Source organism: Heptranchias perlo, chromosome 38 (genome assembly GCF_035084215.1).
Source record: "Heptranchias perlo isolate sHepPer1 chromosome 38, sHepPer1.hap1, whole genome shotgun sequence".
Lineage (NCBI taxonomy): Eukaryota > Metazoa > Chordata > Chondrichthyes > Hexanchiformes > Hexanchidae > Heptranchias > Heptranchias perlo.
In genome coordinates this window covers 11,508,361-11,536,175 of record NC_090362.1, presented here as the reverse complement: position 1 = coordinate 11,536,175, position 27,815 = coordinate 11,508,361, and the positions used below count along the sequence as shown (strand labels likewise).

Sequence of the window (27,815 nt, the reverse complement as noted above, 5' to 3'; positions counted from 1 at the left end):
ACCTGTGGTCGGGGGGAGTGACACACTGCCCCGGAGGGGGGGGGGGGGGGGGAACACAGATGACCAGGGGGAGTGGGAACACACACACCACCGGGGGCGGGGGGGCCGCACACATGACCTGCGGTGGGGAGGGGGACACACTGCTGGGAGGGGTGGGGGGGACATACACTACTGGCTGCTGCCTATTGTTTCTGAAATCACACTGACTTAAGAACCTAGGAAAAGTCAACGTTGAGAAGGCACCTTTCAGTCCATCCCAACTGATCACTCTGGTACCTAACCCTCCCAGCCCAGCTTCCATCTGTGTTAACTTCATATGACTTTTATTCTCAGTCCGTGAACACCAATGATGCCGTCCCGTTCACTGCCAGTGTTGGGTAGGGTTGACTAGGATTGTGATATTGGGGATCAGGTCAGTGCTGCTTCTGACTGCAGAGGATGCTGACTAACCAGGACATGCAACCAACTGGCTCGATGACTAATAATGATTCTTGTCTCACCGTGATGCACGAAGGTGATCTGGCCATCGTTGATCTGTGCCTGGGTAAACTCCAAAATGCTGTCGTCCAAGGATGATTCCAGAGCCACATGGCCATTGGATGGAGGCCTGATGGAATAAACCAATTCCTCTGCAGGGGAATCTTGGTCCTCGCTGTTCAGCAAATCCTGTGAAATCTCAGCAACGCCGTCTTCCCACATCTAGGAATAACAAAAGAAAATATTTCCCTGCTATTAAAAATACTTAAAGGTGCAGGGCCTCAAGAGCCCACTCACTGTCTAGGCCCTAAGCTCTGGAATTCCCTCCCTAAACCTCTCTATCTCTCTCCCCCCCCTTTAAGACGCTCCTTAAAGCCTATCTCTTTGACCAAATTTTTGGTCACCTGTCCTAATATTTCCTTATGTGGCTCGTGTCAAATTGTGTCTGATAATCACTCCTGTGAAACACCTTGGAACGTTTTACTGCGTTAAAGGCGCTATATAAATGCAAGTTGTTGTTTGTACCCGTTATGATAATCAAATGCTGTGCAATATGTACCTACTGGAATTGCAGTATTTGCTTGGTGTTTGTAAAGCTGTGCCATGGCGAGGAATGTTATGCTACGATGATTCCCCATAATGATCGGATTCATCAAACTGGCTCTCCCTCCAGCTTCCACCAGACAGACTCTCCTTAAACCACCCCACTCTCTGCTGGGTTATATCCTTCAGCCTCTCTAGGCCGTGTCAGATAGAAGCCCCTCACCATCCCCTATATTTCAATTTATTCCCAGCACTTTAAAATGGAGAGTAGAGCTTCAGCCACAAAAGCATTTCTAACCAGAAAGAAAGTGTAAAGAAAATAAAGTTTTCAGAAAGGAGCTGATTGCTTGAATGGGTAAAATGATTGATCAGAGTCAATGAGAAAATCAATCTACAGCACATTGCATTGGGGGGACACTCAATCAACAAGAGGCCAGAGCAGCTTAACTCTTGGATGTTTCAAACTATAGTGATTTCCAACATATTAATTATTGATTAACATACTAGAAGACCATTTGAGTGGTAGGAGTACTAATGTAGGACTATTATCAGACAGCATACCGACCAGTATTACTAAGGACTGTATGAATACATGCGCAGAAAGAATAATTTCAAACAGCATGTCCAGTCCAGAATGAATATTAGTTGAGTGCACACCGGGTTAGATCATTAACAGACAACGTGGGCCACAGGAGTATTAATGGATAGCCTGCCCCATTGGAGTATTTATAGATAGCATGGGCTGTAGGAATATTAATGGGTAGCATGCCGCATTGGAGTATTAATAGACAGCATGGGCCATGGGAATATTAATGGATAGCATACACTATAGGAGTATTAATTGACAAGATGCCCCATTGGAATATTAATTGACAGTATGCCCCATTGGAGTATTACAGAAAGTATGCCACTTTGGAGTATTAACTGACAGCATGCGTCATAGGAGTATTAACTGACAGCAAGTCCCAGAGGAGTATCAACTAACAGCATGCCCTATTTGAAGTATTAATGAAGGAGAGCCTCTGAAGGGAGTATTAGCAATGAGCAGACTCACTAAGTGTGTAGCAGAATGAATCCTCAAAGGAATATTAGCTTAAGAATACACAATATACACGGGACATATCGCTCCAGCTAACATGAGTTCTAATGTCCATGATCTATCATTCCAGCAAGATGTTTTGAAGCATGGTCGCTTAACAGATTCACATCTATCATTTATACTCATAATTCTCTTTCTCATCATTGAATGACCTATGATAAAGCACCTCCCTCGTTCTTTGCAGACTGATGGATTATATCACTCATATCACCAGTGATCACTTTATATTCATGAAATATTTTCTCCCATTTGGTAGAGATTATGTTACACTCAAACACACAATGCAGCAATGTCACCTCAGCTACATGCAATATGCACATCCATATAGTTTGCATTTAAAATTAAACATTACATCTTTTATTATTTTAATTACTTCCCTACCAAGAATTAACAATGATGTGGAGATGCCGGTGATGGACTGGGGTGGACAAATGTAAGGAATCTTACAACACCAGGTTATAGTCCAACTGTTTTATTTGAAAATCACAAGCTTTCGGAGGCTTTCTCCTTCCTCAGGTGAGCCTCCGAAAGCTTGTGATTTTCAAATAAAACAGTTGGACTATAACCTGGTGTTGAAAGATTCCTTACAAGAATTAACAAAGGAAGTCTCAGAAACAAAAAAAATATGCAGGAACACTCAGCAGGTCCAGCAGCATCTGTGGAGAGAACAGGAGTCACCATTTCGGGCATGGGCCCTTCCTCGCAACTGGGAGGTATTACAGACAAACGGTATTTAAAAAGGAACAGAACAGGGAAAGGGGGAGGGGAAAAAAACCCCACAACGACCACATACACAGGGATGATCTGTAAAGTGCTTAGCTGGAGAACAGGAAATGGTTAAATGGCAGAAGTGATATTCACAGGAGACAAAAGGAGGCACAATGAGAGAAATCAAAGAAATAAAAGGAGGTACAGTATACAGAGAGAGTGAATACCTGAAGGGGGATTGCTAAATGGGGGATAGGGAGGTAGAAATGAAAGCATTAAAAACTGGTAAAGTGAAGCAGGCTCATCAACAACAACATTTCAATAGCACTTTTAATGTAGTAAAATGTCCCCAAGCGCTTCACAGGAGCAATCAACAAACAAAACTTGACACCGAGCCACATTGGGAGATGTTAGGACAGGTCAAAGAGGTAGGTTTTAAGGAGCGTCTTAAAAGAGGATAGAGAGGTAGAGAGACGGAGAGGTTTAGGGAAGGAATTCCAGAACTTAGAGCCTAACGGCTGAAGGCACGGCCGCCCATGGTGGAGTGATGGAAATCGGGGATGGGCCGATGCTCCAGTGGCCCAAGAGCCAGGTGGGTTTAGACCACCTGCCAGCACTGTTCCGGTGGGAGGTCGTCACCAAAGCAGCAACCTGCTCCTTCCTCTCTATCCTCGGAAACCCCAGTATCCCCAACCTAGATTGCAGCACCCACTGCCAGAGAGAAAATGGGAACTATAATTAAGGAATTAAGTTGTTAAAGTCAATATCATGGCCAGGAGGCTGTAAGGTAATTAATAGAAAGATGAGGTGCTGTTCCTCGAGCTTGTTTTGAGCTTCAGTGGAACAACGTAGAAGAGCAAAGACAGAAAGGTCGGAGTGGGAGTGGGACGGAGAATTGAGGTGATAAATGATAGGGAGCTCAGGGTCGCACTCGAAGTCAGAACAGGTGTCCTGCGAAACAATCACCTAATCTGCATTTGACCTCCCTGATGGGGGATAGGACCAGGGCCTCAGTTTTGATGCTTGTTTCTCTGCGCTCCTCCAATTCTGGCCTTTTGTGCGTTCCAGATTTTCATTGCTCCACCATTGGCGGCCGTGCCTTCAGCTGCCTAGGTTCTAAGCTCTGGAATCCCTCCCTAAATCTCTCCGCCTCTCTCTCCTCCTTTAAGACACTCCTTAAAACCTCTCTCTTTGACCAAGCTTTTGGTCACCGATCCTAATATCTCATTATGTGGCTCGGTGTCAAATTTTGTTGATAAAAAAATCATTAAAACCCTGAATAGCTAATGTCTGCGTAAGTGGAGAAAGTTGAGAAATGGCTTACAGCTGAAACATTAACCCGTCTTCTCTTTCAGAGGCTGACAGTCTTAGCATTGACTGGTTTACACTTTAAAACTTCCATATAGCCCATTCAAACAGTCCCCCAGAATTCCTTGACATAGATCCTCAAGATTTCTTGTCCTTACTGGATGTAAAGGTCAGGATTTAGCCCTAACAATAGGATTCCATTACAGCTGCCAAAGGGTAGATAAAGTCAGCCACTGGAACATAATTAGATTAAGAAAGGAGAGAGAGGGAAACCAGGGAATTATAGACCAGTTAGACTAACATCTGTTGTGGAGGAAATGCTGGAGTCTATAATTAAGGACTGAACACCTCGAGAATTTTCAGTTAATCAGAGAGAGCCAGCATGGATTTGTGAAAGGTAGGTCGTGCCTGACAAACCTGATTGAATTTTTTGAAGAGGTGACTAAAGTAGTGGACAGGGGAATGTCAATGGATGTTATTTATATGGACTTCCAGAAGGCATTTGATAAGGTCCCACATAAGAGACTGTTAGCTAAGATAGAAGCCCATGGAATCGAGGGAAAAGTACGCACTTGGTTAGGAAGTTGGCTGAGCGAAAGGCGACAGAGAGTAGGGATAATGGGAAGGTTCTCACATTGGCAGGATGTGACTAGTGGAGTCCTGCAGGGATCTGTCTTGGGGCCTCAATTATTCACAATATTTATTAACGACTTAGATGAAGGCATAGAAAGTCTCATATCTAGGTTTGCCGATGACACAAAGATTGGTGGCATTGTAAGCAGTGTAGATGAAAACATAAAATTACAAAGGGATATGGATAGATTAGGTGAATGGGCAAAACTGTGGCAAATGGAATTCAATGTAGACAAATGTGAGGTCATCCACTTTGGATCAGAAAGGATAGAACAGGGTACTTTCGAAATGGTAAAAAGTTAAAAACAGTGGATGTCCAAAAGGACTTAGGGGTTCAGGTACATAGATCATTGAAGTGTCATGAACAGGTGCAGAAAATAATCAATAAGGCTAATGGAATGCTGGCCTTGATATCTAAAGGACTAGAGTACAAGGGGGCAGAAGTTATGCTGCAGCTATACAAAACCCTGGTTAGACCGCACCTGGAGTACTGAGAGCAGTTCTGGGCACCGCACCTTCGGAAGGATATATTGGCCTTGGAGGGAGTGCAGCGTAGGTTTACTAGAATGATACCCCGACTTCAAGGGTTAAGTTACAAGGAGAGATTACACAAAATGGGGTTGTATTTTCTAGAGTTTCGAAGGTTAAGGGGTGATCTGATCGAAGTTTATAAGATATTAAGGGGAACGGATAGGGTGGATGGAGAGAAACTATTTCCACTGGTTGGGGATTCTAGGAGTAGGGGGCACAGTCTAAAAATTAGAGGCAGACCTTTCAGGAGCAAGATTAGAAAACATTTCTACACAAAAAGGGTGGTAGAAGTTTGGAACTCTCTTCTGCAAACGGCAATTGATACTAGCTCAATTGCTAAATTTAATTCTGAGATAGATAGCTTTTTGGCAATCAAAGGTATTAAGAGATATGGGCCAAAGGTGGGTATATGCAGTTAGATCACAGATCAGCCATGATCTTATCAAACGGCGGAGCAGGCATGAGGGGCTGAATGGCCTACTCCTGTTCCTGTGTTCCTATGTTCCTAACAGATTCTTCACTGGTCTGGCTTTTACATTTCAATATTTTCCATTTTGCCAGATGTGCTAGAGATAGCAACAAAGGATCAATGGATATAGAATGCATATATGATGTTATCAGTCCGTAGGGTCAAATATAGATTATATATCTCACACTATGCTGAGAAAATCAGTGAGTTGGCACTGAACAATTGAAATTATAGCTCAACACTGCCACCTGGTGGTCCTTCCCAGCAACATCGCCCACCTGGTGGCCATTCCCAGTAACACCGCCACCTGGTGGCCATTCCCAGTAACACCGCCACCAGGTGGCCATTCCCAGTAACACCGCCACCTGGTGGCCATTCCCAGTAACACCGCCACCTGGTGGCCATTCCCAGTAACACCGCCACCTGGTGGCCATTCCCAGTAACACTGCCACCTGGTGGCCATTCCTAGAAATACTGCCACCAGTTGGCCATTCCCAGAAACACCGCCACCAGGTGGCCATTCCCAGAAATACTGCCACCAGGTGGCCATTCCCAGAAACACCGCCACCTGGTGGCCATTCCCAGAAATATTGCCACCAGTTGGCCATTCCCAGAAACACCGCCACCTGGTGGCCATTCCCAGAAACACCGCCACCTGGTGGCCATTCCCAGAAACACTGCCACCTGGTGGCCATTCCCAGAAACACCGCCACCTGGTGGCCATTCCCAGAAACACCGCCACCTGGTGGCCATTCCCAGAAACACCGCCACCTGGTGGCCATTCCCAGAAACACCGCCACCTGGTGGCCGTTCCCAGAAACACTGCCACCTGGTGGGCATTCCCAGCAATATTGGCATAGAGTGGGTGCAAAAAGTTTGAAGTGTTCCATTTCCTGGAACTCATATCCCTCTCCTTGATGAATGCAAAATTCACAAAAAAATGTAAAAATGTAATTAGTTCTTAACTAGGATAGACCTGAAGAAAAATGTCAGTGTTCATTAAGATAAATGTAAGGAGACGCACAACACCCGGTTGTGGTCCAACAGACTTCACCTGACGAAAGAGCAAAGCTCCGAAAGCTTGTGATTTCAAATAAAGCTGTTGGACTATAACCTGGTGTTGTGCATCTCCTTACATTTGTCCACCCCAGTCCATCACCAGCATCTCCACATCATGTTCATTAAGATAGATTTTATCTACACGAAAGGATTGCTTTTGAATTTATCAAGGCTAGAAGTTATTTTGATATCTTTTAAAGCTACACCATCCCTCCAGTAATACTTAAAAGGGGCTGTGGCAGTTCCAAATACCCCACCGCCTGTATCTGACAGCAGAGCTGAAAATCATCTGTCTCTCCATCCCAAACATGGGGAGTTTGGGGATGTCATCAGACAGTTTCATTCCTCCCAGTGAATTTGTTTGGACACTCGATTCTTATTACCCAGTAATCTCACTGCGGGAGTGGGGTGCAAGTATAAGCAACACTGTTACCTTCAATTCAGTATTAATGGTGACAACAGGAGCCTCATCATTAACGGGGACCACAGTCACAGTCACTGTCATTGGCTCACTCTGTCTGCCAATCTCTGAAGCGTTGACAATCACAGTGAAGCTGTCAGTCAACGTTTCACTGTTGTCATGAGAATAAAACACTGCTCCTTCTTTGACCTAAAATGGGCAGAAAAAGAACATTAGGAAGATCTCAGAAACAGCAAAGCAACTACTTAGCAAACTGTTTAAATCGATAGAGCACAATATACATCACAAACCCAGTTCCTGCCCATCAATGGGTATTTTGTGCATATCATTGACACTTTGGTCATTACTGCAATCCACTGCCCATACTAAGCAGGTATCAGAGATGCACCATACCTGGAGATTGTTAGAACATTACCTAATTCCTTAAGACAAATAAGACCAGAAATATCTGGATCAGTTTTAAGCACCTCTAAAACAAAGCAGCCTCCTGTGAAATTCACCAGGGCAGCATTTTGAAGACGTACACTGAGTGTGCATTTGAGTCCTCATACACGATTGGCAGAATGCACTGTTGTAAGTAGGTCCCATCTTGCGTCCAGCTAACCTACCTCTTTCATAGTAAAAGAAAAAAGACTGTCTTCAGGAAGTCTTTGGTGTCCAATTCTGCCATGTTGAGGGGCTTTGGTAATGAAGAATTCCAAATTCAAAGAGGTAAGGTAATTGGAAATGTTTAGGATATCTCCAGTGAGGGCCTGTGTATCACCTTCTCTTACTGAGATATTCTGGGTCACCAAGAGAATTATATCAGGAATGAGCTCTACCAATACTGTTAGTCCATCCACTGTCTTAAATCCATTGGAAACGTCTAGGATGAACGCATCCCCCTGCCGACTGAATCTGGAATTAACATATTGAACTCTGCCTCTGTTTATATCATCCTGAGAAAATGACTTGAGGGGTTCCTGTCGGCTGGCTGGCCAGACATCAGTGGCCATGATCAAATGCCCATGGACGGGAGGAGCTTTCACAGAATAGATCAAGTCTGATGGAATACTGTCATCATGAGAGACCTGTCCAAGAAAGCACAAAACACAAAATACATTGCCATTAATTTAAAACACAAATGATAGTTTGGTGATTCAGTTAACAACAGGCAACGAATTCAACCAATCACAGACCTGCATGACTTTACACATGAGGCAAAAGTGTTTGTTGCCATGGAGCTTTGAGAGTGCCTGGCCTTACAATTCTTCCTAAGAGAATACATTCTTGCATCAATTTGAGAGAAGGGTCTTACAAGACTTCAATGAAAGACAGTCTCATGTTGGCTTTCAATAAACAATCTCACAGGGTATTAAAGGTACTGGTAATGATGAAGACATTCCCCAAGATCCATCCAGCAATAGTATCTGCAACACTAAGTTTCACTGGGGAAATACTACTTTCAAACGGTTTAAATTGACAATCAGCTAATGAATAATAACCTAGGCCCAGAGATTTCTCTGAATGGGAGATGGGGGAATGGCCACATAACACCTTCCTTCCCGTGCGTGCCCTAAAAATATTCTCAGTGTGGGGGGAGGGGGGCAGCTCCTTCCCAATCAACCCACAAAATTACTGCAACGTAGGGTGCAGTGTCGGGGAGGGGGATGGGGTGGTGGTGGTGGAGAGTCCCTCACTGGTGCAGCATCAATTTAAGATGTAGCAATGTCCCACTAGCACTGAGGGCGCAAGGGAGGCAGTCAGACAGTTGGACGAGGATCAACAAAAGGAGGAGGGAATTTTAAACAACTATATTGCTGGGGGAGAAATTACAGTTTCCTCCTGAGAATCTGGTAGGAGGGGGTGAAGACATCTTTGAGGGGGGTTGTGATAACTACTTTGCTTTGGCTGATACTGCTCCGCTCAGTTGTAAGAGGTTGTGACCGATGGGGCATTGGTGGAGAAGCTGCCTGTTACTCAGCCTATCTGACTTAGGCTGCTGGTCACTGTCTGGAGCTGCAATACCAAAACCTGTTGTTCCACCTAACGTCACCGTGACAGATTTAAAATGGAGAACGGCCATTTACAGCGCCACCTGCAGGCATAACTGGTACTGCAGGTGGATAATGACACGCAATCGAATTTTTCCATCGGAATTTTCAATGTTGTGACCCAGACAGCATTTTAAAAATTATATATTAGACATTTATAAATTATGGGGCGCATCTGTACAGCACATAGTTCAGACCTTAAGCTAGTGGCCATGTTGGCTTCTTGCTATTGCCATACTACTGGCTCATAACATACAGGTCTTGTGCAGCCAGCTGCATCCTGAATGTAAACATGCTGAGATTCATTAAGATCAGTAACCAGGAAGACTGGTCTTTGTTGATCCTTAGCAAATCACAGCATCCTGGGTTACAATAGGCTGCACGAGAAAGGCACATCAGGAGTCTGCATCATCAGTATAGCCTTAGCGCAATACAAAACTCATCTAATGGCAGGTTAGCCTCTGGCCGAGGATTCATTCTTCAGGAAATTTCTTTTTTGTGCTTTTTTAATGGAAGCAACACCCCCCCAGCTAACACCATTTTTAAAATAGCAGACAGCAAAATTTCTTACAATTCTGTCAAAATGTTCAAATGCTAATATCAGACATCAGGATCTCATTAATGTGATTTCTTACATAAGAACGATGGGAAAGTACAGGGGAAGAAAGACTCCTCAGTCCATCCATCCGGTCCCAGAATCTCAAACACCCACTCCCTCAAATAGCTATCAAGTTTTCTCTTAAAATATTCCACTGTCCGCCTCCAACACCTCCCTGGAGAGTCCATTCCACACGTTCACTACTCTCTGTGTAAAGTAGTTGAATCGAAACTGTCTTTCCCTCGTTTAACCTTCAGCTCATGTCCCCAGTTCTAGTGTTTGTGGCAATCTCAAACAGATTTTTGGCGTTCAATTTATCCACTCCTTTAAGTATCTTCAATGTTTGAATAATCTCCTGACCCTTTTCTTCCCCGGTATAAACAATCTCAGGCTCTTCAACCTCTCCTCATAGCTCAGGTCTATTCAGCTGGATATATTGGAACATAGGAATTGCTAGATTAAAAAAGACCAAAGTCCATCGAGTTCACCTTCTACCATCCTGGAGTCACATGATACAACCAATTATGTATCCATTGTAAAATATTTCCACTGATTTCCGCGTTCTTTATTTTCAGTACCAGCCTTTCCAAAGGAACTCTACCAAAGGTCTTACTGAAATCCAAGTACACCACATCCACTGCCTTACCCTACCAAGCTCCTTTGTCACACCCTCAAAGAAAACCAGTAGATTTGATTGACATAACTTCCCCTTAAAGAACCCATATTGGCAATCTTTTATGATTTTATTTCTGTCCAGATGTTCCATGATCTTATCTTTAATAAGGGTTTCCATAACTTTACACACAAAGGACATCAAACCCACTAGTCTGTAGTTCCCTTGATCACCCTTTATTAAAAATAGAAGTAACATCTGCCTTTCTCCAGTCCCCAGGCACCTCTCCAGTATTCAGTGATTTCTGGAAGATTTGTGCCAGAGTTCCTGCAGTTTCCTGCCTTCATTCCTTAAGGATCCTCAGATCCATTTTATCCGGCCCCTGAAATTTATTTACCTCAAGTTTGCACAGCTGTTCGGCAACCATGCGGGAAGTGATGTGAATAGCGTCACAACTTACCTCAGCAACACCTTTGAGTTCCCTTTCCAGATCAAATAAGTTATTTGGCTTCTTAGTAAAAACTGAGGCCAAATAACTTATTTAGCACTTCTGCAGCCAGTGTAGCATGTGTTTGTCATGTCCTCACTGGATCCCACTCCATCCCTCATTTTTCTTTTGCATTTAATGTAACTAAAACACTTTTAACCCTTCACTTCTCCCACCATGTTCAATTCGAAATTTTCCTTTGCTATTCTAATGCCTTTTTTTTATAGTCCTGGCATGCCTTTTGATATTGAATCCACCTTAATTCTGTGTCACTTTCCTTGATGGCCTTAAATGTCTTTTTTCCATCTTTATGGGTTGCTTAGTTGTCCTGTCCAATCAGGCTTTAGTGTTTTTAAACTTGGTACCTTTGTTTTGCATGGGCACACATTGGTCCATTGCATTTAGAAATCACCTCCTTGAAGGAACTCCATAGTTCCTCCACTCCCTGAACCATATTAGATTGGTTGCCCTTTTTGCTTTACCTTCAATGCCTGAATATTCTTGCTGTGGTACCATGACCCCTCTACCTTGCCATCTTCCATGGCCTCTCTACTCCCATGATCCCGATCACTCATTCCCCCAGTACGGCCCCCATCTTCACTCCCTCAAGTCCAAGGGGTATACACTTGAGTGTATCTGGGGCACATCTGGTTTAGCCACTTATCACCACATCTGGCTGGATTACATCAAGAGCTATTGGGCCTCTCCTCTGCCAAAACCTCCTACTATACTAAGATCATCCTGCAGAGCATAGATAACGCCGGGCTTCTTTTCTCCAACCATCTCCCCCCCCGCCCACCTCTACCCTCACGTCCAACAAGTGTGAAGAACTCATGGATTTGTTTGTCACTACAATTGAGATAATCAGTTCAGCTGCCTCTGTTGCTTTTCTCTTTGCTCACCAAGCCAAACCTGCCCCAAGAGTCCCCCCTGCCCAAGCCCTGAACCCATGCATTTCTGTAGCTTGCTTCCTATCCCCTTCATGCCTTCTCTAAGCTCATCTTGTCTATGAGGGCCACTTCCTGCTCTTTGACCCCCATTCCCAATAAACTGCTGACCACCCAACTTCCTTTCCTGGCCCCCGTGCTAGCTGACATTGTAAATGGCTGCCTCTCCTCAGGTACTGTCCCCCTTCCTTTCAAAACCGCCATCGTCACACCTCTTCTGTCCTTGAAAACTACCACCCCATCTCCAACTTCCCTTTCATCTCCACTTGCCTCCCATATTCACTAGTGAGGGTTCAAACCCAACTGAGACTTTCTCAACTGCTCCAGGATATGTTGATAGGGTGAGATGAAGTAGGTTGGGAGGAGGCTCATGTGGAACATAAACACTGACACAGACAGTTGGGCCGAATGGCCTGTTTCTTTGCTGTAAATTCTACAACCGACCTCGAGCTGAGCTTCTGACCCTATATCCTCTCCATCACAAAACCATCTACTTCCACCTTTAACCTCACCCGCTTCCACCCCTACCTCAACCCATCTGCTGCTAAAACCCTCATCCATATCTTTGTCAGCTCCAGATCCTATCCTGCACCAAGTCCCGTTCACCCATCAGCCCTGTCCTTGGTGGGCTATGTTGGCTACTGGTCCTCCAACACCTCAAATTTCCTCCCCATCTCTGTAACTGGCTCCAGTCTTACAACCCCCACCCCCCAACTCCCATCTCCTTCTCCCTTTGCTCCACCATTGGTGGCCATACCTTCAGCCACCCAAGCCCTAAGCTCTGGAATTCCCTCCCTAAACCCCTCCGTCTTTCCACCTCTCTCTTGTCCTTTGAGATCTTCCTTAAAACCCACCTTTTTGACCAAGCTTTTGGTCACCCCTTCTAATAGCGTCTTCTTTGGTTTGTCATCCAATTTTTTCTGATTACACCTCTGTGAAGTGTATTTGAATGCTTTGTTAAAGGCACTGTATATTTGCAAGTTGTTACTGTTGTTACCTGAACTGTACTGAGTACTCCAGGTGCGGCTGTACCAGGGCCTTGTACAAACTAATTATTAAAGGAAAAAACCTAAAATAAAAAGATCTAAAAAGGAAGAAAAGCCACTTTCTCAGTACTGAGAAATAAGATGATAAACTTCCCATAGGGAATATTTAGCACTCTTGGTAGAATTAGCACTTTATGTTAAAGATAAATAAAAGAAAGTATGCAAGAGTTAAATGAATTAAGAATAAGCTAACGCTTTTTCCAAGTATTACATTTCCCTTTTCAAACTTATCCTGCTGGATTTAAATGCAAGGACCGTAATTATGTACTATGAAAGCTTCTTTAGACAGTTGACATGTAGCATTTAAGTTGGAGTTGGATATTGCATTCTCACAGGCAATCCTCTGCAAGTTAAATGAGAGGCAATAAAACCATGAAAGTCATTCCAGATTCCGTAGTGGGCAAGAAGATGTGCAACTGTTCCATCTCATTAGTATGGAATGAACAAAGGGTAAGGTCAAGTTCAAACCTTGATGCAAAAAATAATGGGTCCATTCTCACAGTGGTAGGGATTGGCCGCTATTGCAAGTAAGCAAATGGTAGCGATTACTTAGAGACAGAGTCACATCCCTATAAAACAATTTCTGGGTAAACAAGCAAAAATAAAAGCACATTTCCAAAACCTGAGTACCATCTAAAAGGCCAAACTATAATAGTTGCAGAGTGAGAGAGAGCAAAACTTGTCACATCACCACCAGATGGTGGTGTGAGGCAGTGCTGATTCCCATTTGTACTGAACTACCAACAAGTATCTGTAGGCAGTACTTGTGACACTCTGGCAAGCACTGTGCACACCCTCAACTGTCTCTTGCTCTATATCTACCCCTACATTCACCTCTGAAGGATGAGAGGCCAAGGGAACCCTGTGCAATTCAAGCCCAAGGGTCTCTGGCTCCCAATCCAGTGTTTGACGAACTGACTGATCAATAACTTATAAATTTAATAAAATATAAAAAGTTGCCTGCAATGCTAAAAATTAAAAGCAGAATTAATAACCTCAAATGTGTGGCACATAATGGAAAAAGAGGAATAAAATAATATAGAAATGGCTCAGAAATTAACTGGACAGGGGTTAAAACAAGGGGAGGAGGTAGAATCATAGACTCATAGAAAATTTAAGGCACAGAAGGAGGCCATTCGGCCCATCGTGTCCGCGCTGGCCAAAAATGAGCCAGCCAGCCTAATCCCACTTTCCAGCACTTGGTCAGTAGCCTTGTAGGTCACAGGACTTCAGGTACACATCCAGGTACTTTTAAAATGAGTTGAGGGTTTCTGCCTCTACTTCCCTTTCAGGCAGTGAGTTCCAGACCCCCACCACCCTCTGGGTGAAAATTTTTTTCCTCAGCTCCCCTCTAATCCATCTACCAATCACTTTAAATCTATGCCCCCTGGTTTTTAATCTTCTTACTGAGAGAACCTGCAGTTCTTCAGAACATTCTAGATGATTCCACTTTAAGTGAGGCAGAAAGATTAAGGAAGTCGAGTTTGTTTTCTTTGGGAAAGGGAAGTCTTCAAGGTCATGAAATTGAAAAGTCTTTAAGATTATGAAGGGAATTGATAAACTGATCCGGGCAAATTGTTCCCTGTGGTGAAGGGTTCAAATCCCGGGGAACACAAATTAAAAATGAGGAAGTAGGAGTATGAAAGGGTAGTCGGAGGGATGATTTCACCCAAAGGGTAATAGAGTTGTGGAATAAGTTATCAGGGAAGGACATTCATTCATCTGAATATTTATTTATTGCAGAGTTTAATAGGAAGTTAAGGGGTAGCTAAGGACCTCCCTTGATGGCTCAGTTGGTAAAGGCAGACTATAGCTAAGCTATATGGATCAAAGGGACTAGATTCAATGTCTGTGCTACGATAGCTGATCTCAGCTGGGGCAGAAGTTGGGTGCCACAATTGTCCTCGGTGTCCCTGGAAATAAGGAGGGGACAAAAGTCAGGGTTCCCTTCCTGATGACTATCCTGACCCGTGGGTGTTAGGTGAGAATGGGATTGGATTTGGTGATATGCCGCCCATGACTGAATGACTGCTGACACTCATTGTCGAGGTGGACACATAAAGAATGGTTACTTGGATGATGCCTGAAAAACTGTACCCCAGCAAGAATGAATGCATTCAGAAGAGAGAAAGGGGAAATATTAGCAAAATAAGGGGCAGCTAAAGAATCTTAAGTGTCTATTTGGGAAGCTGACACAGAATTTATTACATAGTCAGTTAATGACGAAGGAAGATAGCAAACAATTCATTATTTATTGATTTAATTGGAGAAGCAAGGAATAACAGAGGATTCAATTTAGTTTGTTAATTAATTAGACTGGAACCACAGATTGGAGTATAATTAATTATCGTCTATGAAATTCAGGGATGAAATGACAGGAATATGAATGGGAGAGTTAGTTAATTATTTATTTGATTGACAAGAGCACAGAAACTGCTAGAAGGGAGAAGTTAAACATGAAGTGGATTACAAGTAAGGAACAGGAGCTGAGAATTTTAATTCTTCTATTTGTTGATCAGAATCTAGAAGTAAAGGAAAACTTATTAACCCTTAAACCACCAGCAGCTTCACAGCATTCCAGATTCTCCGAACTGGACAGTATTTTGAGATTTCAGCTCATACATTGTGATACTGAAACGGTATAAGAACAAAAGAACTTCCATTTATATAATGCCTTCTCACATCATCGCGCCATCACAAAGCGCTTTACCGACTAACACATTACTTTTGAAGTGTAGTCACTGTTGTTATATAGGTAAACGCGGCAGCCAATTTATGCACAGCAAAATACTGCGAACAGGAAATGAATGAATGACCAATTAATCTGTTTTGGGTGTCAGGAGGAATGGTGGTTATGACTGGGAGAACTCCCCTGCTCTTCTTCGAATAGTACCATGGAATTTTTAAAAATCCATCTGAACAGGCAAACCACCTGGGTGTAATGTCTCAACTAAGACGGCACCTCAATGCAGCACTCCCTCAGTACTGCACTGAATTGTCAATGCAGATTACATGCTTAGGTCTATAGTGGGGCTTGAACTCCTACCAACTGAGCCAAGCTGGCACTTCCATGTTTAAAAGTAATACATTGGCTATAATAGTCAAACAAGTCAAGAACAATCAAAACTAAATGGTGCAGTAACAACAGTTTACCAAGGCCAAGTTTAATATTATGTTTATGTGATTAAGAAATAAGTTCTAGATGCACATTGCATTTAAACTCAGTGATGTAACCATAAGCAAATAATGTAGAAACTTGTTACACACCTCCTAACTGCAGGAGTCTGTCTGGTAAGAGATTGGCAATTTCTTTCTAGTGACTAATACGGTTTTATTTGTTAGCACCCTAAGGGCTTCCTGTCACCTAAACTAGATGCAATTAAAAATATTTCTTTTAGTCTTTTAAAATAACTATAGGTTGGGGGTTCTAGTAATAAACTGCTCCCAAACTAACCATTGATCTAAAACAGACGTAGCTAATCAGATCCATGTGGTGGCAGCTATTCAATTTTTTAAAAATCCAAGCGCATAATGCAGAGTTTCTCTGCTGTGAATTAGCAACCCCAAAAATCTCTTTCAGAATGGATAGTGGCAGCCTGCAGAAGGAGGAGTCTATCCACTCGGAACAGACACATCTTTGTGCACAAATGATCTCTTCAAGTAGAACTACTGTCACATTGCATTTTGCTGCAAAAGTAACCAATCTTCATACAATTTATTTTACTAGAAATGTGATACCTCTCGTACAGAGGCACCAGCAACAAGCTGAGCTCTAAACCCGAGTGAGCTAGGTTCAGGGGCTTGGGTTGCACAATAGTTGCATTTGGCCCAATTTGCATGCTGCCATTTTAGTTGTATATATTGCTTTTTACATAAATGGCAGTATCTTACTCAAAAGGAACAAAACACCATTTTAGTGAATCTCACTTTAATCTTTCCCATGAAACCGTAACCAGGCATGAGTTGGTGCATTCAGGAGAAGAGGGGAAAATATTGGAAGGAATTAAGAAAAAAACTCAGCTTAATTAGACTTACGAGGAGTTGCTCTTTCCAAATGTTCTTTGCTTCTCCTTGGTGTACAAACAGCTTTTTATTGTGGACCACAGTCGGTGGGTATTGATGACTTTCCATAAAGATCAAAATGTGAAAAGTTCCCTTTGCCTTGATCTGATTCACTTCAACCAGGAAGTTAAAAGAGTCTCTTGAATGCCTGCTGTTGTCATGGCGGTAGACCACTTGGCCACTGTTTATATCTTTCTGTGAGAAAGAAAGTTCCAGCTCACCATTTACTAGAATTTCTCCATGACTAGGTGGAACTGTTATTTGGTATACTATTTCCTCTTCACTCCAAATGTCCATATTGGACTCCACACCAAGGAGATGGCCATGGATAATTGACTTTTGTCCTTTCTGAACCAAGAACATGGAATTATTGACTATTCTCAGGTATGGATCTAATGCATGCACTTCCAAGACAGTCGTGGTTTGATGCACTCCATCAGACACCTGCAGCTGAAACTTCCCTCGATGAGCTCCATGATGTTTAAACAACACACGCTTCTTCTCCATGTCTTCCTGACTGAAACGGGAGAGTTCGCGGGCAGTGTCATCTGCAGAGACGATATTACCATTGGAGATCCCCCATTTAGTATAAATCAATTGGGAATCATCAAAATCTGAATCCGCATCATGAAAACGAAGTTCAGCTGTAGTTAGCAAGTGTTGGCCATTTAGTGTCACGTTAAATGTCCTGTCCACCACTCGAACTGGTGGCTGGTCATTTATTGGTCTTATAGAAATACTCAAGGTGCCATGAATCACGTCTGCCTCAGGTTCATCGTCTTTAGGCTGTTCCACAACAACAAAATCAATCTTGTCTTCCAAAGTTTCAGTGTCATCATGCTTATACATCAACCGCTCTTGGAGAATGTCATCATTGGTAAAGATTGTGACAGGTTCCTCACTGTCTGTCTGTGTGATCAGTTTCCCATGCTGTGGACCCTGGGTGACATTGTACACAAAAGCAGCGGTGCTCTGACTTATGGTGAAAAGTTGATTCTTGGTGATGGTCTGTGTACCCCCTTCTACCACAACCAATGCCGTACTCATCAAAATTGGTACCTCTGGGTCAATGCCAATCAATATTGGATAAGTATATACTGGGGAGTGTTCATCTTCAACAAAAACTTGAAACTGGAAGCTGTCTTGGGTTTCTTCAGCATTTCTAACTGTTGCTACATAAGTGAGACCTACTTGCTTTAAATCTTCCTGAGTGAAGGTGGAACCTACTTTTAGCTCCTCATTCAGCACCAGCAGCTTTCCTTTATTAGGAGACTTTAGAATAACATACCTGAACAGATCAGCAGGCACTGTCTGCCCTTCTATTGCAGCTTCTAGTTCATTTTGCGTAATCTTTCCTCGTCTAACATTATTTAACTCATTTGGAGATATTCTTAACAGTGTTATTTTGGCCCTCTTTATTTTTATTAAAAATATATTGTCTTCAAGGATTTTCTGTCCAACTGTTACTGCAAACTTAAGTTTCTCAGTTATGTCTTGTTTACGAAACTCAGGATCTGTGCTGAAATATCGAAGGTGACCCTGTTCTATATTGCGCTGATGGAACAGCTTCACTGGTTTCCATTCCCCGTTCGTGTCAAGTTTCTGTACCTCACCATAATGTAATGGCTCAGTAATGTTATACAAAATCTCCACCTTCTGCTTGACTGCATTGGTCTCTACAGACAGATTGCTAATGGTGATTAGACCGACACCTCCTTGTGGAAGAATTAAACCAGTGTTGTTGCCCACTTGCACATCAGGTTTCAAGGCCATTATTCTCAAAGGAGTTGTGTCGCTTATTCTTTCTCCATCACTGACCTGAAGTAATAATTGGGAAACTTTGGCCCCACTGTGGACATAGCGAATATTTCCTGCTTTCAGATCTTGACATGAAAATTCTCCAACCCTCTGGCCAGGATTTTTCACATCTTCAACATAACCTGGATCTTCTTTATTAACTACTATAACTTTTAACTCCGCACAAACATTGTCAACATCTACAGTATGAAAGACATCTGGACCAAGGGTTTTCCAAGTATTTTTAAGAATCATCATAAGATTCCCATTTGGAAAGATTAGTTCTGGTGGGTCATTGATTGGGATGATCTTTATAGTAAAAATATACTGTTGACCCTGTTTTAAACAGTTAGGGATCTCTTGTTTACTATTAACAGATACTTCAAATGTTAACTGGTCAAGTGACCCTTCAGACCCATCGTGATGGTATGTTATATGATGATTGATCACATCCAAAAGGGTAAATGCTTTTCTACTTTTTGCACCTGGAATATTCAGTTCCAGGTGCCCATGTCTTCCATCCTGAGTTATCTTGAAAAGTACTTGGGAATGTCTCACTCCAATTCTGCTCAGATCAATAGTGGGATGAACATTATTGAGCTCCAAAGTGGAATTTCCTGATTCTTTTACAACCAATGGTGTCAGATCTAACAGTTTAGTAAAATTACTAAAGACTTTAGACATGTTCTTACTAAGCAAACATGGTGGATTGGTAGTCAGAACCTCCCGAAAACTTGGAATTGGTACTGCTGAAACCTCATCTTCCAGTTCATTCTCACCTTCCTCCATCTCCTCACCCTCTTCATCTTCACATACAGTATCAATGTTTCTGGTGACTAGTGCATCTGCCAAGCTTTTCTTCTCAAAGTTCACCCGTATATTTTGAATACAACCAATAAAGGAGCCAGACATTGTTCTTTCCACCAGCACATAGGAGAGTCCACGTTTAATTAATTCATATGAAGTTTTGTTGTCTATTCCACCAATGAACAGATGCCCTTGGAGACCCAGATGTGTCTTCTTATTGTCAATTAGTTGATTCTGAGATAATTTATCATCTACTGTAACTTGAACATGATTCATATTAAATAACAGTTTAACACTGTGCCATTTTCCGTCACTGACAAAATGGTTATTGTCTAGTACAACAATTCCACTTCCATTGTCAATTAAAACACGGAGATGCCCATCTGCAATTTCTAAGGCAATAAAATCTGTCTGCCATCCTGCATGGTAAAGCAAAGGGGCTTGCACAATCATCGTCTTTAGAGAACATTCAAATGTTCTTTCTTTTCTTGCATTCCAGCTTGGAAAGGAGATATAGGATTTTGGTCCTAGAAAGTTGATAGGATAATCGTCCTCTGCTACAAATATATTACTACATCCATCCTCTACCTCGTAAACAGTTTTATACTCAGGGTGTGATGCAAGCGAGGATAAGATGTCATAATCATTGAACACAGCCTTGGAAATACAGCCTCTAAAATAAGTGGATGCCCTCGACAAGTAAGGGATCTTCGTCTCCCCAGGTCCACCCACATACAGGCCATTGTCGACATTCAGTTTATTAAGATGGCCAGGCACCTCCACAGAAGTTGTGAAGAGTTCATCTATAGTCAAAGTTAGAGTCTTGTTCTCATGCACAAGAGAAACATTGTGCCAAATGAGATTGTTAAGCTTCAGGCCGGACTGAGAACGCAATACTACTTCTTCAGATCCAAGTTCTAATTTCACCTGAAAAATTAAAACATACTAAAAATTACTTTTAATGGGAATCACACAGGTTAGAAACAGCAAGATAGTTAGAGCTCTGCAGGAGTAAGTACACCCTGGTGTTGTATTAGTTCTGCACCAATAGTAAAGTGTGGACTGAAGCCAAGGAGAGCGGGCAGCACATTGAATGGAAAGCACACGAGAGGGACGTCTCAAGTTATATAGAGTTTAAGGTACCAATGTCTGTTTAGTGGAAGGATTGGGAGAAGCTCCAGTAAGAAGAGCAGAAACTGAGCTAAAATCAGACTCAGAGAACAAAAGGGGGTAGGAATCACAGAATCATAGAAATTTGAGGTACAGAAGGAGGCCATTCGGCCCATCGTATCTGTGCTGGCCGAAAAAGAGCTATCATGCCTAATCTCACTTTCCAGCACTTGGTCCGTAGCCTTGTGCGTTATGGCACTTTAAGTGCATATCCAAGTACTTTCTAAATGTGATTAGCGTTTCTGCCTCTACTACCCTTTCAGGTAGTGAGTTCCAGACCCCAACCACACCCTGGGCGAAAAAATTTCTCCTCAGCTCCCCTCTAATCCTTCTACCAACTACTTTAAGTCTATGCCCCTTGTTTATTGACCTCTATCCACTTCCTATCCACTCTATCTAGGCCCCTCATAATTTTATACACCTCAATTAAATCTCCCCTCAGCCTCCTCTATTCCAAAGAAAACAACCCCAGCCTATCCAATCTTTCCTCATAGCTAAAATTCTCCAGTCCTGGCAACATCCTTGTAAATCTCCTCTGTACCCTCTCGAGTGCAATCACATCTTTCCTGTAATGTGGTGACCAGAACTGTACGCAGTATTCAAGCTGTGGCCTAACTAGTGTTTTATACAGTTCTAGCATAACCTCTCTGCTCTTATATTATATGCCTCAGCTAAGAAAGGAAAGCATCCCATATACCTTCTTAACCACCTTATCTACCAGTCCTGCTACCTTTAGGGATATGTGGCCATGCACTCCAATGTTCCTCTGTTCCTCTACACATTCCTCTACAATACATTTATTGTGCATTCTCTTGCCTTGTTTGCCCTCCCCAAATGCATTACCTCACACTTCTCCAGATTGAATTCCATTTGCCGTTTTTCTGTCCACCTGACCAGCCCTTTGATATCTTCCTGCAGTCTACAGCTTTCCTCCTCATTATCAACTACACGGCCAATTTTTGTATCATCTGCAAACTTCTTAATCATGCTCCCTACATTTAAGTCTAAGTCATTAATATAGACCACAAAAAGCAAGGGACCTAGTACTGAGCCCTGCGGAACCCCACTGGAAACAGCATTCCAGTCACAAAAACACCCGTCAACCATTACCTTTTGCTTTCTGCCACTGAGCCAATTTTGGATCCAACTTCCCACTTTCCCTTGGATCCCATGGGCTTTTACTTTTTTGACAAATCTGCCATGTGAGACCTTGTCAAAAGCCTTGCTAAAATCCACGTAGACGACATGAAATGCGCTACCCTCATCGACCCTCCTTGTTACCGCCTCAAAAAATTCAATCAAGTTAGTCAGACACCACCTTCCCTTAACAAATCCATACTGACTGTCCTTGATTAATCTGTGCCTTTCTAAATGACAATTAATACTGCCCCTCAGAATTGTTTCCAATAATTTGCCCACCACCGAGATTAGGCACACTGGCCTGTAATTACTCAGTCTATACCTTTCTCCCTTTTTAAACAATGGTACAACGTTAGCAGTCCTCCAATCCTCCGGCACCACGCCAGTAGCCAGGGAGGATTGGAAAATGATGGTCAGAGCCTCCATTATTTCCTCCCTTGCTTCTCTTAACAGCCTGGGATACATTTCATCCGGGCCTGGCGATTTATCTACTTTCAAAAATACTTCCTCTCTCACTATATTTATCCCATCCAATATTTCATACTCCTCCTCCTTAACTACAATGTCTGCATCGTCCCCCTCTTTTGTGAAGACAGAAGCAAAGTATTCTGGTGGAGAAATCAGTTTGAGGTTGAATTGACTATACATGGGACCTTAATGAACAGGATATTTTCAATGGAATATTTCAGTATCAGTAGACTTTTTTTTAGTGTTTGTATTAGTTGGCATGAAAAGACGATACACCTATGGTCAGGAATCTCAAGATATCGACCCTAGTGATTGCCACTGTATTAACAGTTCCCATTGCCTAATTTGTGTCTGGAAACCCTGGTTCAGCAGGTGATGGATAATTTTCCATTTAAAACTTCTGCATACAAGGGACAGTATTCTAGGCGATGTCTGGGTTGCCAAAGCATGCATTAGGCTATTGGAAATCTGTTGTCTGCATTAACTCTAGTTGGACATTAAGTATAAATAATTACTAATGTGATTATACTGTTTATACTATATAGAATTCTGTAGCAGCTGCAGTCCACGTTCCCTCATCCGGAGCACAAATAGAACTAGTTTAGATGCAGTCAAGCAGGTCTAAGTTTCTAGTTCAGTGGCAGGGTCCTTAATCAGAATTCATCTGCCCTCCAATAGATCCCAAATCTAAAACATTAAAATAGGTTCGGGGAACGGGAAACCTCTTCAGAGATAACCCCTGAAAGGCAAAATCAGTGATCAATGTCAATAAAGGAAAAGTTTATCTTGTTGAGCCGATAATTATGAGACCTACTAACCACCTGATGGGCAGCACATAAAAATAATGCATGTCCACTAGGCTCATTACAGGTCCAAATTTTATGTTAATTGGGGAAATGGCTTTTGGGGTATCTGGACAATGATCCAGACGCTCTGTGCCTGAATGGAACGGTGCTGTATGGGAAGGCCCTTCCTATTTTTCCGTACTTTAGTTGACCTTGCTGTCAATAGCTGCTGAGTTTGTTTGCCATATTTCAGTGCTTCTTTGTTCATCACCTGTTTACTTGGTAATCTGATCATCTTATTGGTTGCTTTGCAAAAATTCCACTTACAGATAGCTTCTTAAGGCTATACCCCAGTTTGGTACCTTGCTTCTGCCAGTTCCCCTTTAAAGGCAACCACCAGCCTTTTAGCAGCTGTCAGCATTGGAAATTCTGTCCATTGATTCCTGCATGTTCCCAGGGCATCGCGTATGCTGGCAATTTATTTAATTGAGCTGTCCACACTTTATAGTGCAAGGTCAGCTCATTGCACTACAGGTGTGGTCAACGCTCAAACAGCAGCAGGCAGCCATTGCTGACGGGAGCGTATAATCAACCCCGTTATGATCAGCGCGACTGACAGAGATGGTCAGGGCACATACATATTGGAATACATGGACCTCACACAGCAACTAGAAATATGGCTCAATACACACAAATATTTCTGTGAAATAAACAGAGTTGCATTAAATATTGTTGCATGTAGCTGTCACTACATTCTATATATTTGAATCCATCGTTTGATGGAACATTTATTTCATACTAGCTTGACTTGTGTGTACACAAAATGGAAAGTTTTAAGGCAAAAGGAATCTGCACCAATTAAGTGGACGGATTAAGGAAGAGCAAATGGTCAGGATGTGAAGTTAGATAGATATCCTTGAATTCTGCTCCACTTATTTTTGGGGGCAGGGAAAATCTTTCTTCAGGAGATTAAATTGGTTTGGATAAGGGGATACAGCAAATCATACATGGCTTTTGGAATAAACAGACTTAACATACTAACATTAATTGTATCCATGTGATTTATATTCATTACTGTTAATTGTATTCAGATGGTGGTTATCAATTGGAGACTCTCTTGTATCCATTTATAGGAGGGAGCTTATCCAGAGGGTGCTCGGTATGTAATGTATTCTGTGAATAAAGGCTTGGAAGCAATTGAAGTCCAGGCTCTAGTATTCTATCTTTCACCACCTGGCTATCTAATTTATTACAGCTCAATGGTCCTTTTTGTTTCATGTTTTCTTATGTTATGCAGGTAATCCAAACAAATCCTGCGCTGGGAAATTTCCTCAGAGCTTTTCCCGCTCTGCCGCTGTAACTTTGGTGCAAACCCTGTTTAGGTATATAAGTGGGGGTTCCGTAGAACTTCCGCCAAGGTGGCGGAGCGGGATAAGCCCCGAGGAAATTCCCAGTGCTGGAATAGCTCCATGCACTTCGACAGAAATCAGCATTTCAAACTGACCTAATCTGGAAATACCCAAGTCAGGAAACGTATTAGTGGCTGAATGCACAGTAGTACCCAGCCAGTGCTGAAGGATCCCAGCCTAGGCTTCGGACCAGTCTGAACAGCAGATTCCCCCATAAGTGCACGTAGCCATTCTGAGATGCACATGGACTAAATCCATATCACAACATTAGCATAGCACCTTGGAATACAAGTGGCACTCAAAATGGTTCATTTCCATGACAGGGAAAGCAAGATATACTTGTGTGCTGAAAGTACTAATCAAGGTCTTTTCTTCTCCTTTAATCTTATTCTGGCAATTATTTTGAGCCCTGTTTCTCTAAGTGTGAAAAACTATTTACACTGAGTTACCCATCTAAAAGGCTATGAATATGGTTATTATGGCTGTATCTCACATTTGGATTAAATGCACACTATTTCACATAATACTGTACCTGTAGTACTCCAGCATGTAACTCCATCAGCAGGTAGTCACTGTGGCCTGCAGCCAGAAAGAGAAGACCATTGCGTCTACTGGTCAGGAACTTCATGGAGAGCCTGCTGGAAGTAAAAGCCCCAAGCTCCCTCACCTCCACATAACTGTCTCCAAAGAAAGACACTGCAACAAACAATAAGATAAAATATCAATCTACATGAGGCCAGAGAAAGCAACACTAGACAGACCAGTCAGACACAGCAATAAGGCACGAGCAATTTTCTTATTGCCTATTTTCTACCCTCCTACTATTCCTTAAGATGTTGACTCCTTGCTGGGATACAGTTCCGCAAGTATTGGTTGTTTCCTGCCCAAATAGCCATTATTCATGTGTAAATTTTGACAGCTATTCAACCACTGGAGGTATCACTGCAAAGCCCAATTCTGTTCTCACTTGCCATCCATACAGGCACACTTCCAGCAAGGATTATTGGATAGGAATCAGGGATGATTTTCCACTCCTTAGTCCATTGATGCCAAGTTCAGTTGTAGCACCCCTACTACCACCATCATCAGTGAACTCTACAAAGGTAGAGGGTCAAATTTCAAGGTCGTTTTGGCTCAGCTTCTCACATGTAAACCTGCTGAGCCATGGGGGAGGCCCTGTACAACAGCATTTAAGTAATGCTGTGTAAAAACACAACACTTAAAAAGATTACAAGAGAAAGAGCAAGCTAACAACAAATCAGTGAGGAGTGCGCCCGAGATGGAGAAAAACATATCCGAGAAAAAGATTATGAGAGAAGAGAGTTTGAGAAAGAGAGAAGTGTGCGAATGAGAGAGAAACATGTGCAAGTGAGAGTATGAGTGGTTAGGGAAAGAGAAAGAAGTGTGAGTAAGAAACAGTGTGGGTGGCTGGGGAGAGAAAAAAAGAGAGTGTGTGTGCGTGCGTATTTTTTTCTCCAGAACATCTATAATCTAAGTTGCTAAAAAGGCTCCATTCTTTTATACGGAAAAAATCTTGGTGATTTGGCTCCAGTCTGCTATTCAGCAGCTTGTGTGGAGCAGAAGCACTGAGCGAGTACAAGTGCTGTTTTATGATGGGCCCAATAGAATGACTCACTATTTCCTGAGTAACTCTAGTTTTCCCCCAGATTATTTTTTTTCTCTGACAGAACGTCTAAAAGACCGAACTAGGTTGTTGGGCAGCAGTGCCATTGAAATATGATCCAAGATCTTCACAAAGCCTTCCTTGAGGATAGCGAGCACTCTCGCCCTGACTGACCCAATAGTTCTGTGCCTTATAGCAAGTGATTAGGACTTACTCAAAGGATCTCTGCTTGCAGCTGCGGCACCAAGCTTCTAAGAGACTTCACAGGACATGCACGCTTTCAAAAGCAAACGTACATTAAAGAATCACCACAAACAGTGTCCTTTTCAAATACAAGGGCAATTTTTTCAGATGTAAATTTAATTCTAGGGTGAGCATTTGACATTTCAGCTGCTTACGTAGAATCTGCAGCTTTCAATGTATTTTAACCTTACACTGTATTCAACAATGACAGGGATATTAATGGAATGATATCAGTACTGTTATCACTTTCTTTGGCATTAGCTATTCGTTTGGTACTATTGTTAGTCCGGCTTCAGTTCCCCTGCTTTTTGACCCTTTTCTCCAGAAGCTGCTGACAGTCCCTGGCTTAAGTTCCACGATGTTGGGCATCTCCTCGTACCTCGATCAAGTTGTTATTCTTCACGTATCAGCTTAGACAATGAGTTTTGGCAAGCTATTTGACTATGGAGGGCATCGTGGCCAAGCAAAATCATATCCTTACATGACGTCCAGACATTCACACTTTCCAGCAGGGATCACTGGACAGTGATTGAAGAAGGAACCCTGGTTAATTATTCCTCAGCCCAGGAGCAATGAGGCCAATTGTAGTGCCCCAATTACTGCACAGGACCAAAAGGTCCCAGCTTCAATCCCTGGTCTATGCTGAGTTAGTTGATATCAACTGGGATAAGCATTTGGTGTACAATTGGCCTCAATCATCCTGGGGTAGGGAGGGGGGAAATTGTCCTATATTCCTGCTCCTGATCATTATCTAAACACTTCTGCTGTAAGGTCCATACATATGTAAATTGGGTGAGAAAAGGACTGTATTGGCTGTGATGTCTTCTGTAGTTGAATAGCCTGTTGGAATGAACCATCTAGGCTTATGCACGCTCGAAAAATAGCCACTTGGACAAGGTACTGAAGGGCTGACAGAATCTACAAAAGAATAAGCCAGCACGAGTCAGCACCTTCTGGATAGGGAGAGAAAGTTAACCAAGTTAACACTAAGATAGCCAAAGTTGCCAAAATGCAAAGCCTTGAAACCTCTAACAATGTTGATATCTCTGTCCTTTGCATTCTTTCATTCAGGATTGTAACTCGAGGGTTTATAGCAAGAAGTAGGTCTGATTGCTTCTAGGATTGACCATATTTCTAGGTTATTCAGTGCTGACCTAGACTTGGTACTGTGGAATGGAACCAGCCTCCTGTGGGCTCTCTGAGTGAAACTGCCAATTCAGTATTGGTAAAAGTTAAATTTTGTGCTATTGGCCCTTGCCCAGCAAGAGAGAATTGAGACTGCGCAAATTCAATTCACAAAGAATCCTTAAAGATTTTCATCCCATCAGTCTGAACCAG

At 42.6% G+C, this 27,815-nt stretch overlaps 1 protein-coding gene across 1 annotated transcript in view; it reads right to left on the bottom strand.

Moving 5' to 3' along the window:
* The window catches only part of LOC137304583 (chondroitin sulfate proteoglycan 4-like), a 55,721-nt gene that overhangs the window by 12,297 nt on the left and 15,609 nt on the right, over positions 1-27,815 (bottom strand). Inside the window, exons 4-8 of the mRNA XM_067973228.1 lie at positions 25,143-25,306; positions 17,008-20,565; positions 7,857-8,318; positions 7,261-7,437; positions 501-699 (exon numbers count right to left, since the gene is read on the bottom strand). Coding sequence (XP_067829329.1) covers positions 501-699; positions 7,261-7,437; positions 7,857-8,318; positions 17,008-20,565; positions 25,143-25,306 — 4,560 coding nt within the window. The remainder of the gene's footprint in view (positions 1-500; positions 700-7,260; positions 7,438-7,856; positions 8,319-17,007; positions 20,566-25,142; positions 25,307-27,815) is intronic.